The 17,314-nt window shown below is 35.7% G+C and overlaps 1 protein-coding gene across 6 annotated transcripts in view; it reads left to right on the top strand.

The window, feature by feature from the left end:
- FGD4 (FYVE, RhoGEF and PH domain containing 4) overlaps positions 1–15,015 on the top strand; it is a 228,058-nt gene extending 213,043 nt beyond the window's left edge. For all 6 annotated transcript variants that reach the window (XM_023725201.1, XM_023725204.1, XM_023725202.1 and 3 more), the window contains 3 exons: positions 1,829–1,969; positions 4,873–5,013; positions 9,289–15,015. In XM_023725201.1, the coding sequence (XP_023580969.1) occupies positions 1,829–1,969; positions 4,873–5,013; positions 9,289–9,546 (540 nt within the window). In that variant the 3' untranslated portion in view covers positions 9,547–15,015. The remainder of the gene's footprint in view (positions 1–1,828; positions 1,970–4,872; positions 5,014–9,288) is intronic.
- Positions 15,016–17,314: the final 2,299 nt, after the last annotated feature.

The following is a 17,314-nucleotide window of genomic DNA, read 5'->3' as shown; positions in this document are numbered from 1 at the left end:
AGGAAGACCCTCAACAAGATGGATTGACACAGTGGCTGCAACAGTGGCCTCAAGCATAACAACGATTGTGAGGATGGTGCAGGACCATGCAATGTTTCGTTGTGTTGTAAATACGGTCATTATGAGTCAGAACCTATTCGATGGCACCTCACAACAACACAAAAGTAATGTTGCTATATATAAACATAATTTGACCGTGGTTTCATGAGTGATTAAGTTTCATATGGAGAGAATGAGGAGGAACAAAACATGAAATGAAGGTAGAGAAAGATAGGTAAAGGCAGGCCTTGGAGGGCTTTGTAAACCATGTTGAAAATTATATACTTTCTCTTAAAAGCAGTGAATAAGCATAGAAGGGTAGGCATTGCAGTGTCTTTGTATGTTTAAGTAAAACAATTCTTATTCTTTTCCTAAGACTTAGTTTTGACTTACTTAGGCTGTTTTGTAATCGAAATTAATGACAAGCATATTTTTCTCAGGGTAAGATTTTTTTAATCTATCTTTGAGTTTGTTTGGAATGATTTCTGATACTAGTATACTTGCCTTAGATAAACAAAAATGTGTTTACATGTGGATTATCAAAATACTATGATATGAAAATAAACAAATTAAAATATTATTTGATATCTTTCAGATAACAGACATGAAAAATACCGTTCACTAAGAAACAGCATGCATTTGCATTGTAGTCACTCATTCACTGACATTCTATGAATATTGTGTGTCTGGTGAGCAAAATATACAAGAACAATCTCTCCTGCCTAGTGAGGGAGACAAACATTAATCAAATATTCACAGAAGTATATAATTAAAAACTGTAATTAGTGCTGTGAAAGAAAGTACTGGGAGTTTTAGTACTTTGACAGTGACAAGAAACATGCTCTATTCTGGAAGTCAGGGGAGTCTTACTTGAGGAAATTTGAACCAACAGCTGAAGGATGAGCAAGAGTTAACTCACAAAAGGCTGAAATGCGTGGCACTTCATACAGGTGGGAAGGAGCCAATGTGACAGAAGAGACAGAGCAAGGGGAGTGAGAAGGGTAGAACAAAGAATTTGTTCTTTCTCCAAGAGCAAAGGGAAAACTTTGTAGGATTTTAAATAGAGGAGGAATATATCAGATTAGCGTTTTTAAGAGCATCTGGCTGCTGTTTAGAAAACAGCTTGGAGAGATGCAAGAGTGGAGGTCAGTAAGAATGCTACAAGGACACCAGTTAGGAGGCTATAATCGTAGTCCAAACTAGGACACTGATAGCTTGGACTTGGGTAATACAGGAAGATATAGAAAGGGAGACAGATTGAAGAAATATTTGAGATAAAATCAGCAGGACATTGTAGTATGGTTATGATCAATCTATGGGGTGATGTAGAGGGAGGTGTCAGGGATGACTCCTACGTTTCTGACTTGTCATCACTGGTTAGATGGTCATGCTATTTCCTGCCATAGGGAGCACTATGAGAGGGGACCAGATTGGAAGGAGTGAGGTAGTTGGGGTGGAGTAAGGAGAGAGCTGACAGCAAGGATGATCATGAGTTCAGTTTGGGGAAGATGTTGATAAAACATCCAGAGGTGTAAAGAATAAGAGCATCTCCTACTTTTAGAAATCAGGAAGAGAAGGATAAGTTGACAGAGTCTGTCACAACCCTGGGATAGCTCACACCACCATGACAAACACTCCTAATGTTTATGGGGATCTTCTTAGTGTGATAAAAATCTGCCTTTTGCATTTAACTTTTTTCATTTATTATTACCTATAACTGATTATTGCTTAACACATCATTTTTTAAATATGATTATTCACTTCTCATTACCCTTCTTTTTAATTTAAGGTGGTTTGTTGGAAGTGTTCTGATTACAAAGCTCAGCTTGAGTATGATGGTGGTAAATTGAGCAAAGTTTGTAAAGACTGCTATCAAATAATAAGTGGATTCACAGACAGTGAAGAAAAGAAAAGGAAGGGAATTTTAGAGGTATGATAAACATTAAATATTGGATATCTGTTAGATTTTTATACAAAGAACTTTGAATTCTCTTTTACCCCTGAAGAATATAAAAAAAATATATATATTATTTCTCTTAGTATTTAACAATTTGGGTAATAATGAACATAATTTATAGTTTTGTTCTATATTGCTGACTTGGGATCCTATGTGGTTATATAGAAAGAAGAGGGGGCTATGTTAAACCAACATTCATTGAAAATTCATTGAAAATGAAAATATGGTGATTTGGTGAAAGTAGCTATAGCCAAATATTAGAGCATTAATTGGCCTCTCTTCTCATGTCCAAACTATGATAGTACATTTTCTCTATAGGACAGCTTTTTCCCAAATTTCATCACAATAACTTTGAAAACCACTGCATAAAATTTTTCAAATTTAGATTAAAATATTTTTTATTATCTGAAAAACTCTTCCAATTTATTGCACTGAGAGCATCATCAAATAGGCAGTGACAGCAGTCTGACAACTGCATTGTAAACTATTATTGAAGTTTCTCCCAAGTGAATTTGACTCATGTTTTAGAATAAATTCAGACCCCTAAGCCTGGGGACTGTAATGCAGCCTGTGTCTGAAATGAATTTCATACTCAAAGATACTAAGAATATAAGGGGTAATTATATAATAAGGTCTTTGTGGCAATAAGTTCAAAGACAGCCTGGAAAGTCTTTGAAGAATGGGCTCATGATCAAAATTCTGTGTAGCTAAAGTCATACATATATTTGGCTTATTAAGAATTTCTAGAGAATCAGGAAGTATTTATTGAGCACCTACATTGTATAAGCTTTCAAATGTCATTTCTACTAACTTAAAAAAGATTACTTAAACTTCAAGATCCACATGAGGTTAAACTGTAGACCCATAAACTAAAAGTAGAACTCTGAATTCTTCTGAGGAATAGGTATTACTTGTTTGGCAGACTACAGTGGGGGCTTTCATGGGCAGGTAGGGTAGAATGACATGCTGCAGTGGCCCCCAGGAACAGCAGCAGATGATGAGACAGGCACAGTATAATAAGCCAGATAACTGGTTTTAAGTGTGAGTTTCAGGCTATATCTATAAAATAAAAATTTCTAGTCTTATTAAAAAAGAATTATACTTGGGGGGAAAATTTCATGAAATGCTTATTAGATTAACTCATCTAACCAAATAAATACATAGTAGGAAGTCCGTAAGTAGAAGTATTATACGTGTGCGTGCATACACACATAAATGCACATTCGAGACTTATTCTGTGCCAGTTAACAGTGTTAGGTGCTCTAGACCCACAGATCAGCAAACTCTTTCCGTAAAGAGCCAGAGAGAAAACATAATCAGTTTTGCAGGCCATGTAGGTAGTACTTGTTATAACAAAAGAAAAAAACACATTTCTATAAATTATTAAACAAAATTCAAAATATAATTTAGTGTGATTTTTAATAATATGTCTCTACTAATGAGAAGAATGGAATTCTCTTTGGAGGGATAACATTTCTCTTAATTGGAGCTCAAAGTTAGTGCTTCCTATCAGAAAATTGATTGCAAATGTTCATCTGTAAAAACCATTCTTAACTCATGATTCATGCAAAAATAAATAGTGGGCTGGCATTGGTCTGTGGGCCATAATTTGCCAATCAGTGCTTCTTAAAGTATCAGAAATGAAGGGCCAGTTTTACATCTAATCCATCACAGATCAATACTTTTGTAAAATTCAAAGTCCTGCACTTGGGTGTCATGGCAAAGTCAAGTTGCTTTAATTCTGTAAATGCTTACTGTTATTTCTATGCTTATCTCGAACTGATTACAAAAGAATTTGCAAACCAGCACGGTTCCATGGATGACGCTGAGCAGCACCATCCTAGGGATTTCAGAAATAGAAAACCAGTTACTTTCTGTAATGTATATAATAAAAACCATTATTTAGTCAAATGGTTTTGTTCTCTTTTTAGCTAGTGATTTACCATAGGGTCGCTATGAGCCGAAATCGACTTGATGGCAATGGGTTAAGGTTTTTTTGTTTTTTGGTTTTTTTTTGAGTCCTCACTTATTGACATGGTTAGGTTCCAAAGACCAGGTCATTATGTGAAAATTGGCGTTAGGCGAAAATGGGTTTGTTTGTTTTTTCTGTTTTCACACTATCCGTTTGTCTGATGCCTGCCACCTTATTAATGCACAAAATAGGCAGACAGTAGATTTCTTTATTATTGTTGTAAATGCAAAATGTCAGATAACGAGATAGTAAGTGAGGAGTGCATATATTAGGAGGCAACTCAGAAAACTGTAAATGGCTTTCTAAAAAGTTACTGCAACTAAAAAAAAGTTTTTTAAATTATTTGAGGTACTGTGACCTCAAATGATTAAAAAAGACTGCTGTTTGGTATTTGTCTTTTTGCTATTACATTCTTACATAGTTTGAGCCACTGTAGCATTGTGGTTAAAAGTTCAGGCTCTGGAATCAGACTGCCTGGGTTCAAATCCTAGCATGCCAATTAGTAAATGTGTTATCTTGGGAAAGCTATTTAAACCCTGAGCCTCAGAGATAATGAAAGTACTAACTTCTCCCTGTTGGTGTTAGGATTAAGTAAAATTATACACGTAGTAGGTAAAGAAAAGTGCGTACATAGTAAGAAGTTAATAAATGTTAGCTCTGTTTAAATTCAAGGTCTAGGAATATAAAGAGTTGAAATCTGCTCAATTATTTTCCCATGGCTTGTGACAGATCTAAATGTGTACTTAAATAATACTGGTAGGTGGTCCTTTCTTGGACAATTCAAGGAGACTTTTTATACAAACACATTGTACTTTGTTTTTCTTAAGATGTATTACTTCTCAATCTAGTTCATTTTGTGTTCATTCTCTCACACACACTCTTTCTCTTCATTACATTTTTCTAGATTGAATCAGCAGAAGTTTCGGGAAACAGCATGGTGTGCAGCTTTCTGCAGTACATGGAGAAGTCAAAACCTTGGCAGAAGGCTTGGTGTGTGATCCCCAAGCAAGACCCTCTCGTGCTATACATGTATGGTGCCCCACAGGTATGTAAACTTAAGCAACAGAGGTCATCAAGGACAGAGGGAGGCCAGTGGGCATGAACTCAAAATCCTTCCGTTTGCTCCTCTGTAGAACAAGAGAGCTCAGACAACTTCACTAAAACTGAAAAATAATGAGTAACTAAAATTCAAGTTTGTTATTTAAGTTGATTGATTCCTTTTAGAGGCAATATTTTCTTCACCCTATGGATCGTTTGTCTGCTTTTCTCATTCCTATTCAGCAGGTTTAAGAAAAAGTGGGTTGAATTAGAATACAGCATGGGGAGAAAGGGAGAAGCAAAAGGGAGAACTGAGCCTTTTTATGATAGGAAATAATATTAAGATTCCCTTTTTGCTGGATGGGTGGATACTTGAAAAAGAATGGAATTTGAGATGAAGGAGAATTTTAAGCCATCTTTGGTTAACATTAACAATTTTTTGAGAACCATAATGTGTACAGATCTGAAGTAAATCTCTGGAAACAACAGAGACACTGGTGAGACACTGGTTTTGCTTCTAACAGGAGAAAAATAGCAGCAGGCACTGTAGATGGTGTTTTACTTAAAAAACAAGCAAACAGACTGTGAGAAGACTGTGGCATAAGCAGACAGTGGCATAAGCAGTTCTAAGTTCTTGACCCTTCTCACATGTACACCAAGAACTGCAATGAGAAAAAAAATCTACTCAGCCCTGAAGAATTTAATTGATACAGAGAAGGCATTTGACAAAATCCAACATCCTTTCATGATAAATATACTCAACAAGCTATAAATTGAAGGAAGAATTCCCTAATCTGATAAAGTGCATTTATTAAAAACTCACTGCTAACATCATACTCAATGGAGAGAGACTGAGAGCTTTCTCCTTACGATCAGGAATAGGACAAGATACCCACTCTCACCACTGCTATTCAGTATTGTACTGGAAGTTCTAGCCAGAGCAATTAGACAAGAAAAAGAAATAAAAGTTACCAAAATTGGAAAGGAAGAAGCTATTATTCACAGATGACACAATCCTATACATTGTTGTTGTTAGATGCCATAGAGTCAATTCTGACTCATAGCAACCCAATGTGACAGAGTAGAACTACCCCATAGGGAGAACTACCCCATAGGGTTTTGTAGGCTGTTACCTTTATGAAAGCAGATTGCCAGGTCTTTTCTTCCACACAGCCGCTGGGTAGGTTTGAACCATCAACCTTTCAGTTAGCAGCCAAGTGCTTAACCATTGCACCACCCGGGCTTCTATCCTCATATACAGGACCCCAAAGAATCCACAAGAAAGCTACTAGAGCTAATAAATGAACTTAGCAAAATGGAGGATACAAGGTTAACCTGCAAAAGTCAAGTGTGTTTCTATACATCAGAAATGAACAATCTGGATATGACATTAAAGACCTAACTAAATGGAAGAAAATTCTGTGCTCATGGATCAGAAGACTTAATATTGTTAAGATGTCAATACCACCTAAAGAAATCTATAGAGTCAACACAGTCCCCATCAAAATTCTAACAGACTTCTTTGCAGAAATGGAAAAGCCAGTCTTCAAATTTATATGGAACTGCAAGGGACCCAAATACTCAAAGGAGTCTTGAAGAAGAAGAACAAAGTAGGAGGACTCACACTTCCCAATCTCAAAAACACATTATAAAGCTACAGTAATCCAAACAGTCTGATACTGTTATAATGACAGACTTTTAGACCAATGGAATAAAATTAAGAGTTCAGAAATAGACCACACATCTGTGGTCAATTAATCTTTAACAAGGGTGCTAAACCCATCTAATGGGGAAAGAATAGTCTTTAATAAATGGAGCTGGGACAACTAGATCTCCACAAACAGAAGAATGAACCTGGACCCATACCTCTCACCATATATAAAAACTAACTTAAAATGGATCAAAGACCTAAATCTAAGATCTAAAACCATAAAACTCTTAGAAGAAAACATAAGGGTAATACTTTGGGACTCATTTTCAACAATGGATTCTTACAAATGACACCAAAAGCATAAGCAACAAAAGAAAAAAATAAATGGGACCTCATCAAATTTAAAAACTTTTGTCCATCAAAGGACTTTATTAAAGTGAAGAGACAACCTAGAGATCAGGAGAAAATTTTGGGAACCATATGTATATGTTATGGATTGAATTGTATCCCCCAAAAATGTGTGTTATCAATTTGGTATTGTGTGATTGTCCACCATTTTGTCATCTGATGTGATTTTCTTATGTGTTGTAAATCCTGCCTCTATTATGTTAATGAGGGGGGATGGGCAGCAGTTGTGTTGATGAGGCAGGACTCAATCTAGGGATTGGATTGTGTCTTGAGCCGGTTTCTTTTGGGATATAAAAAAGAGAAGCAAGCAGAGAGACAGGGGGACTTCATACCACCAAGAAAGCAGTGTCGGGGGCAGAGCGTGTCCTATGGACCCAGGGTTCCTGCGTGGAGAAGCTCCTAGACCAGGGGAAGATTGATGAGAAGGACCTTCCTCCAGAGACAACAGAGAAAGAAAGCCTTCCCCTGGAGTTGACGCCCTGAATTTGGACTTTTAGCCTACTTTACTATGAGGAAATAAATTTCTCTTTGTTAAAGACACCCACTTGTGGTATGTCTGTTATAGCAGCACTAAATAACTAAGGCACCATGTATCTGATAAGGGTGTAATAGCTAGAATATGTAAATAACTCCTATAACAAATAACTCCTATAACTTAACAACAAAAAGACAAACAACTCAATCAAGAAATGGGCAAGGGAATTAGACATTTCACCAAAGAAGAAATGCAAACGGCCAATAAGCACGTGAAAAGAGGCTCAACATTATTAGTCATTAGGGAAATACAAATCAAAACCATGATGACATATCACTTCACACCCATTAAGATGGCTATGATTAACAAATACATAAAACTACAGGTGTTGGCAAGGATGTGGAGAAATTAGAACCCTCTTCAAATGCTGATGGGAATGCAAAATTGTATAGCCGCTGTGGAAAACAGTCTAGCAATTCCTCAAAAAGTTACACACACAGAATTACCATAAACCTGTTGCCTTCAAGTCGATTCTGACTCATAGCAACCCTATAGGACAGAGTAGAACTGCCCCATAGGGTTTCCAGGGAGTGGCTGGTGGATGCGAACTGCTGACCTTTTGTTTAGCAACCATAGCTCTTCACCACTGTGTCACCAGGGGTCCTATATGATTCACCAGTTCCACTTCTAGGAACCTACCCAAAAGAACTGAAAGCCAAGAACACAAATACATGTACACCAATGTTCACTACAGCACCATTCACAATAGCCAAAAGGTGGAAACAACCTAAATGTCCATCAGCAGATGACTGGATAAATAAAATGTGGTATATACATACAGTGGAATATTATGCAGCCATAAAAAGAAATGAAGTCCTGATACATGCTACAACATAGATAAACCTTAAAAACATCATGCTAAGTGAAAAAGTCAGTCACAAAAGGACAAATACTGTATAATCCCACTTATGAAATATCAAGGATAGGCAAGTATACAGACACAAAAGCTTATTAGTGGTTACTAGGCGCAGGGGGATAGAAGGGGAAAAAAAGGACAATGCTCAGGGGATACTGAGCTTCTGTGTTAAGGGCGAGAGAAAAATGTGAGAATGGGTAAGAACGATGGTTGAACAACATGATGAACGATAGTGTTCACTTTACTGTACAAGTGAAGAATGCTGAAATGGCAAATGTTATATACATATTTACTGCAATTTAAAAAAATTAAAACTAACAACACTTAAACCAATTATGCATTCACTCTGGAAATATAAAAGTTTTAAATGTACCTGTTACATTTTAACCTATATCTAAATTAAGGATATCTAAATTAAGGGCTAGTAAAATTATTTTATTTTATCAATAGACTAAAAATACCAAGGTATATTATATTATCTTTCATTGTTTTCCTTTAACCTTCTCTCTGTCCATAAGTAAACAGATGAATGGTAATGAAGTCATCATTAACATTTGGTTTTATACAATAAAGAACTTACTTTCTTCCCTTTCTTACGAATGGAGAGCTGAATGGGCTTCCTCATTCACAGGAGGTGTAACTTTGCCAAGTCCTGGCTGATTTGGGTGTCAGCTCACATTTGTGAATTCATTCAGGCAACATTACCAAAGGCCTCATGTTTAGGCAGTGTGCCCATAGAGAGGTCACAGTGCGAGTGTGTGTGGGGCAGTGGTCGGAAAAGAGGTAGCAAGCTAATACATACTCACTCATATGTATGATACATTTTCCCTAGGATGTCAGAGCCCAGGCCACCATTCCACTTCTGGGCTACGTTGTGGATGACATGCCAAGGAGTGCAGATCTGCCACACAGTTTCAAACTGACCCAGTCCAAGTCTGTGCACAGCTTTGCCGCAGACAATGAGGAACTGAAACAGAAGTGGCTGAAAATCATTCTCTTAGCTGTCACAGGTGAGACACCACCTAGTCCAAATGAGCATCCAGCCACCTTGGACGATCATGCTGAACCTATGAAAAAATCAGAATGCTGAACTCCAGGACCAGCCACAGGGTAGGGGGTCTCAAGATTTACAGTTCAAGACATTCCCAATCTCCTTATTCATCTCTTAGCACTTTATGTTAAAAAAAATACAGGCTCATAAATGCATCGTTTGGGGGCTGTTTTCCTATATTTATGTACTCTTAGTGAAATTCATGTGCAGAGCCATTCCACTGATAAATTTTGAAATAATGTGAAAAATGGAGCATTTTTTATGAGCTGTTTCTTGAATGTGTACTTTTGTCTTGAAGAAAATGGTATCAATTGATTGTATCACTATCAGGTTAGAATGGGCGACTTTCATTTAAGAAAAAAATATTTAATGTGTTTTTCACACGTAGGACTTGTGACAGTTTGAAAGATATACCTCCATGTTGCCAAAATAGATCCATGGTAAAAAAAAAAAAATACAGGGACAGTTTAGGTTATTATATTAGCTTATTTAGTTTATAATGCTAAATAAATAACGTATGCTCTTTTAAAACAAAACAATAAAAGGACAAATTGTTGATGTTCAGGCTTTTGACTTAAGAAAGTACTTGTTTTTTATAGAAATACTCATAAGAATAAAATCCCTTAAGTATATAGCAATTATGTGTTCATAGTATTCCATATAAATATATACATCTACAAACACAATACATGCTTTTCTTCTCAGCTTCTGGTTCATATTTGTCTCTAATTTATTTTTTAAATATAAAGCACATTTTATCTTGGAATTGAATAGTGTTCTAAACTTAAACGTTTTCGGTGATTTATGTTTAACTGATTGACATCTGACATTTAAGGGTATTGATATTTTTATAATAAGAAAAAGCAGTAATTTATGTGGCATGGGATACATTAGTGGATTCCAACAGTATTTTTACTTTTTTTTTGGTTGTTCTCTGCCTATTTAAAACAGTGCCGCTTTTTGAAGGTGCTAATAATACCTATTTACATATAAGAGTTTAGTTAATGCTTCCGTCTTAATTATTCTGAGATGATAACGTGCATTTTGGTCACTGGGACTGTCTGTCATACAGGTTATTTTACCATTTCCAATCCCATAATTGTTGCAGCAGTTAACATCAGCATGTACAAAAATCTTCACGAAAACCTACACTGTACAGGACACTTGAGCTTACAAAGAACTGGGGCATGTGGAAACTACGTTTATTGTAATATTTTTATTTTCATAAGACTGTTAACCTGTTGTCATCGAGTCGATTCCGACTCAAAGCAGCCCTATAGGGTTTCCAAGGAGCGGCTGTTGGATTCCAACTGGTTATCAGCTGAACTTTGAAGCACCGTGCCACCACAGCTCCATAAGACTGTTAAGCATGGTTAAATGAAGACTATATATAATGAACAATTAAGATAACTGTGTGGGCCTATTTCTTTGTGAGTTATGAAACAAAATTCACATGTGATAATCTGTATTTTGGGGGGTAGTAAAGGAAGTTTATGCTCAAGTCCATAAACTACCTCACCAGAGAAGAGAGGGGGAAAACATAATATTGAGAAAGAAATACTTTAATGGCAGGTTTTGGGGAGGGACAGAATGATTGAAGAGGATCTGATAATGTTTTTCCTTTTATCCTCTGGGGAACTTTAATAGACAAAATATGATTCCTTGTCTCAAAGGCTTCTTTATTATATTGTTCTTGTGATTAAAATCTCATATTAAAATGACTGCTTAATTTAAAAAATATAATTTGACAAAAGGATTTTTTCGTTCACCCTGTCATACCCCAATCTCATTTTTTAAAGCATCAGTCTGCTAGAAACCCACAGGAAATGACCCCATTATCCTCAGCCTTTAAGGATTACACCTTAACTGTAGAATAGGTTTCCTCAGAATTGGAGACTGCCACATATTTATTCAGGACCCATTGCTTTAAGAAACATTTGAAATATCTCCCATTTTTTCCACCCAAAAGGAGCAGGTGAACCAATTATGACCAACATGATTAGGTTCCCTTCCTCTGTAAAAGTAATACCAGCCATGATCATTAACATGAAGCCAAATACTCAGAGCCAAAAAGAGATAAAGGTAGCTTCTTAGGCCCTATTAAATCAGGGACAGACTAAAATTTACATTGCTTCTATTTTCTAGTTATTAACTGTACATTTGTGTGTGTGTGAGTGTGTTGGGGTGATTTTTAGAAGGTTAAACTATAGCTGTAGATGAAGCTTTGGTGTTCTGAATCATAAGAAAAGAGAAGCAATAAAAATGTGGAATGATTATCAGGGGAAGATGTCTTTTGTAAATTTGGATAGAACAATGGAATGTAAGGGCCAATTAGATTTATCGGACAGATTATTTTTGAAAAATATTTTGAACAGCAAGAACTACACTTTACCTACCATTATGTTCTCCTTGAATGGAAGTAACATGGACACACACAATTTTTGGCTCAATAAATATCAATGTTATTCAATTTATATTATTGAAATACTCAAGTATTTATTATCACACTCATAATATTCACTATCTTTAATTTAAAAAAAATTAGAAATACTAGTGCTAAAGAGAAATTTTGGTTATTCTCTCACCATCCTTCACTTTCTGCCCCAAAATCTTCAGCCAAGCACAAAGAAAAGCAGTGAAGCTGCTTCCCTGTGTCTCATTAAAGAATCACTAATGCTTTTACTTAGCAAAAGGCAAAGAACACTCTTTTAAGTCAGCCATCTTAAAACACTTAACTAAACCAAAAGATCCAATGTGTGTTTGGTTACAAGAGTAATCTATGTCTTTTGCTTTCTGAGACACCTGAGCAGTCATGACAAATTGAACATAAAAAAATAATTAGTTGCTTTCCTACTAAAACCAGTATTCCATGTGGGTCTTAATTCTTTATTTTCTCTAATTTGGTGCTTTCTGAGTCATTTTCCTTTCAAGTGCCCTTCCTTTAAACTTGAAGATACTTATTTGATAAAAACTGCTATTCATTAAAAAACATTCCAGTTTTTTAAACTTAAATTTGACTTCTGCTGAAACTGAACGTCTACCGTTTGGTATATTTAGCATGAAATGTAGTGCAGACTTTTATCTCCAGGTTTTCAGTGGGGTTCAATAACAAAAAAATGCTACCAGCCACTTTCATAATAAAGGTGTCTATAATGCCATTGTGTATGCAAGCAATAAAACTCTCCAGGGTATGTTTTTATACTGAAAATTTAATATGAAGGCCCCTAGAGCCAATGGATATATAGAAAATTAATTTCCTAGAAGTAATACTATAAATTGTTGAGTATAGGGACAAAGTGGGGGGGGGCATTCTTCCTTGGATTCAAGTAACTATCAAAAATATTTTTATTTTTGCAAAGGGCATGGATGGTGAAAAAATTAAAGCACATCTGCACTACTTTATCAAGCTACATTTCATTTTCCATGAAGTTTAATTCAACATACAGGTTGCTGCACTTATCTTCACTGAGTGACCTACCCCAATTAGGAAAAAAACAGACCCAATTTTAAAAAATTACTGAACTTTTTACAAAAACTAACCTTTTAAATAAAGGACAAACTTCATGGTGTTGCAGGGTTGTTAAAGATTCACTGATGCCTTCTAAAAATCTTTCATCAAAATTACTTCTGCAAGCTCACATTCTATGTTACTTTTTCCTGTTTCTACTTTGTGGAAACAGGGTGTTTTTTTCCCCATTAAATTTTAGATCTCATTTCTGATTATGTTCAAAGCCTTAAGTTCTTATTCTGAGCATACTGTCTGTAATAACTCTCTAATTATCTGGACTGAATATATCCTGGGGAAAAGGCACCAACAAGAGCAAATAAACTCCTAGGGAACAAAGGTCTTATTTTTGTGCAGGTATCCTTGCTATAATGCAAAGTATAAGGCTAATTAAAATTTCTTACATCACATGATGTTCATATCGTGTTAGCAGGTTGAAGATTAAGCACATGGTATTTATAAGCTAAAATTAATTCGAAAGGTGAAAATGTCTTAATGTTTTCATTCTTAAATTTTGTATTCTTCAAGAATGTATTAATATAAGAACTGTGGCTAACCAGTTCCTATGCTTAGGACTGTACTGAGATCTGTAGTGGATCATGTTACTTCTTCATTCTTATTCAATTTTAGTAGACTCAAACTGCTTTTTATTTTCATACTACTATCTACTGTAGATTCTTTAGATTTAGAAAATATGACTATTACATCTAAGGACTACTAGACTAGGTCTACTTAAAAAATTTTTTTCTGTGAATTTATAATGTATGTATATATGTAAACACATTGTTCATTTTCAATTATGTCTTTCCACAGAAATGAAGTTTTTTATTGAAACTTTTCTTTTTAACTTAAATATTTTAAATTATTTACATAGATTTTAATGTATAATTCATCCTTGTATATGCCCTTTAGTCATGTAGTCACGAGAAGATAACTTTGCTTTCTTTACAGATATGGTAGAGAGAAATAAGATTAGAATCTAAAATAAGCACGAATGCACAGAGAGGTGGACAGGAGGAGACTGCTAGTCTCCCAATCAGAACAATGTATGTTAAGAGGAAAATAAACTGCGGAAGGAATACAAACTGTAAGATATAAATCTATGTAAGTAATTGCATGCTGATGGGATTCATGGCAACCTGGACTTTGACTTTGGCCTCTAAATTATACCATTGGTATCCTGTCATTACTTTTGGTACCCCATTGGGCTTTAAAAAATTTTTATTCTCTTTGGCCATTTTTTATACTTTTTACTGAGGCAAAAAATCCCTCTAAAATCAATCATGTACTTCTACTTTCTGGACTGAGATTTTGGCAGAATGCTATGTCTTTTCAGTGTTTTGAGGTGAAACAGCACACGGCTTCTACAAGAGAGTTTTTCACTCCGTGTGGGTCACTGAGAGTTACGTGATGGTTATCCCTTCCTAAAATTTGTTGTGGTAGATTTAGTGAAAAATTAAGTCAAGAAATTTCATTATAGCATATTTAATAAGTGAATACCAAATAAGAAGAGTGATATGTAGCTTTGGGAAGGAATATAATAGTTTGTGGGGACCATTATGATAACAGAATTGCATTATATATTATACACTATATGGATGTTGAATGTATCATGGTTGGGGTCTCTCTTCATTAGCAAAACAATCATGTCTGTATATAACTTCTTCACAAAATTAGCATTTCACTTTGTGAGTGACAATTGACTGATAATTTTTGAACAGGTATTATCTGGGTTTTTCTTTTAAATTGTTGACTAATCAGTTTGAAAAGGTATGGTCTCTGAATTTTATAGTTGGTTCAAATGTGAAAAGGTGTACATGAAAAGTAATTTTTCTTTTCTAGTTGTATGAATGTAAAATACTTGCAGAAAGTGTATATATTATGTAACATATGTATATTTGGTCATAAAGACAGAGAATTAGAAACATTGTAAAATTAAGCACTTTAATTCTATTAAATATTAAGCATTTATTGTCTTGTAAATAAACACATCCTTAAATCAATCTTGAAGGCTTAAATGTTATTTCAGCTAAGATTATATATGTTCAGTTCACAATGATTTTAGTTGTCTGCTCAGAAGTAAGTTAGTCCAATAAGGTATTGATGCTCCTTCTCATCCCCATGCTCAGTTCCCTTCCCTGCCACCAAAAAAAAAATCTGTGAGTCTTTCAAGAATAAAACTTGTGGCAGAAACCAAGGTTCCCCAAGTATTGAGACCATGGCTTCTCCCTGTGATAATTCCAAGGCTAGATCTCCAGGAACTGATCAAACAATTGCTTTTCTTAGTAGTTTATGGTATTTGTCCACACTCAACAGTCTTATATAGTGAAATAAGCATGGAAATGGAAGTTAAAGGAACTAGGTTTGAGTCTTAGTCCTGCTATTGCCAATTATGTGAGCTATTACCTGTTACGTGACTTTGGACCCTGGAATCCCAATAATAAACTCTTATGGTCATTCCAAGAAATAAGTAAAAAGGGACTTTTTCTGACTCTAAAACACTATACAAATAGTATTTTATAGAACACTTCACTGAGTTTCAGTTACTTTATTGGCTTTGGATGGAAAAGAAAAAACTAAAACAAAGCAAAATTTATATGAAAGGACAAGGGACCCTGAATAACTAAAGCAATCCAAAAGAAGAAGAAGAAAGTAGGAGGACTCACCACTTCCTGACTTCAAATTATACTCCAGAGCTACCGTAATGAAAACAGCCTAGTACTTGTATAATAATAGACATATAGACCAATGGAACAGAATTAAGACTCCAAAATTAATCAACTGATTCTTGACAAGGTGCTAAATTTCATCGAGTGGGAAAGGAAGTATCTCTTCAATAAATGGTGCTGGGAAAATTGGATACTCACATGCAGAAAAATGAACCAGGACCCAACCTGGTTGGGTCACCACACACCATACAGGAAGCCAATTTAAAATGGATCAAGGACCTTAATGTGAAAACTAAAACCATAAAATTCATAGAAAATGTCAGGATGAAGCCATGGAATCTAGGTTTTTGTGATGGGCTATCAGATACAACAAAAGCATGAGGGGCTAAAGGCAAAACAGACAAATGAGACCTCATGAAAATTAAATACTTCTGTGCATCAAAAGACTTTATCAAAAAAGTGAAAAAAACAGCCTACAGAGTGGGTGAAAATTTTGGGGAACTGTATATCCAATAAAGGTTTATTATCCAAAATTTATAAAATACTTCTACAATTTGACAACAAAAAGAGAACCCAATCAAAAATTGGGCAAAGGACTTGAACAGATAATCCACCAAGCAGGATATTCAAATGAACGAGCACGTGAAAAAATGCTCGAAGCCATTAAGCACTCCACCCATTGCCATTGAGTCAATTCCGACTCATACCGACCCTATAGGACACAGTAGAACTAACCCATAGGGTTTCTGAGACTGTAAATCTTTACAGAAGTAGACTGCCACATCTTTCTCCCATGGAGCGGCTGGTAGGTTCAAACCACTGACCTTTAGGTTAGCAGCTGAGCACTGTAACCACTGCGCCACCAGGGCTCCTTCAATATCCAATAAAAACCAAACCAAACCTGTTAACCATGGAGTTGATTCTGACTCATAGCTACCCTATAAGACAGAATAGTACTGCCCCATAGGGTTTCTGAGACTGTAAATCTTTACAGAAGTAGAATGCCACATCTTTCTCCCATGGAGTGGCTGGTGGGTTCAAACCGCTGACCTTTAGATTAGCAGCTGAACACTGTAACCACTACGCCACCAGGGCTCCTTCATTAGCTGCTAAAAACCAAACCAGACCTATTACCATGGAGTTGATTCCGACTCATTGCGACCCTATAGCCACTAGTGAGATGCAAATCAAAACCACAATGACATACCATCTCAACCCGATTAGAATGGCAATGATTGAAAAAGGAAAACACTAGGTGTTGCTGAGGTTGGGGAGAAACAAACACTCATCCACTGCGAGTACAATTGTAAATTGGTACAGCCATTGTGGAAAAAGCCTGGCAGTTCCTCAAAGAGTTGAACACTGAATTACCATATGACCCAAAAATTCCACTCTCAGGTATATACCCAAAAGACCCAAAAGCAGTCCTGTGAACAGACATGTGTACACCAATGTTCACTGCAGCATTATTCACACAGCCAAAAGGTGGAAACAACTGAAATGTCCATCAACTGATAAACAAAATGTAGTGTATACATACAATGGAATATTACTCAGCCATAAAGAGGAATGGAGTCCTGATGCATGCCACAACATGGATGAACCTAAAGGACACTATGCTGAGGGGAAATAA

This window comes from Trichechus manatus, unplaced genomic scaffold (assembly GCF_000243295.1).
Source record: "Trichechus manatus latirostris isolate Lorelei unplaced genomic scaffold, TriManLat1.0 scaffold00292, whole genome shotgun sequence".
Lineage (NCBI taxonomy): Eukaryota > Metazoa > Chordata > Mammalia > Sirenia > Trichechidae > Trichechus > Trichechus manatus.
Note: the sequence above shows the minus strand (reverse complement) of the source record. Positions and strands in the feature narration are given on the sequence as shown.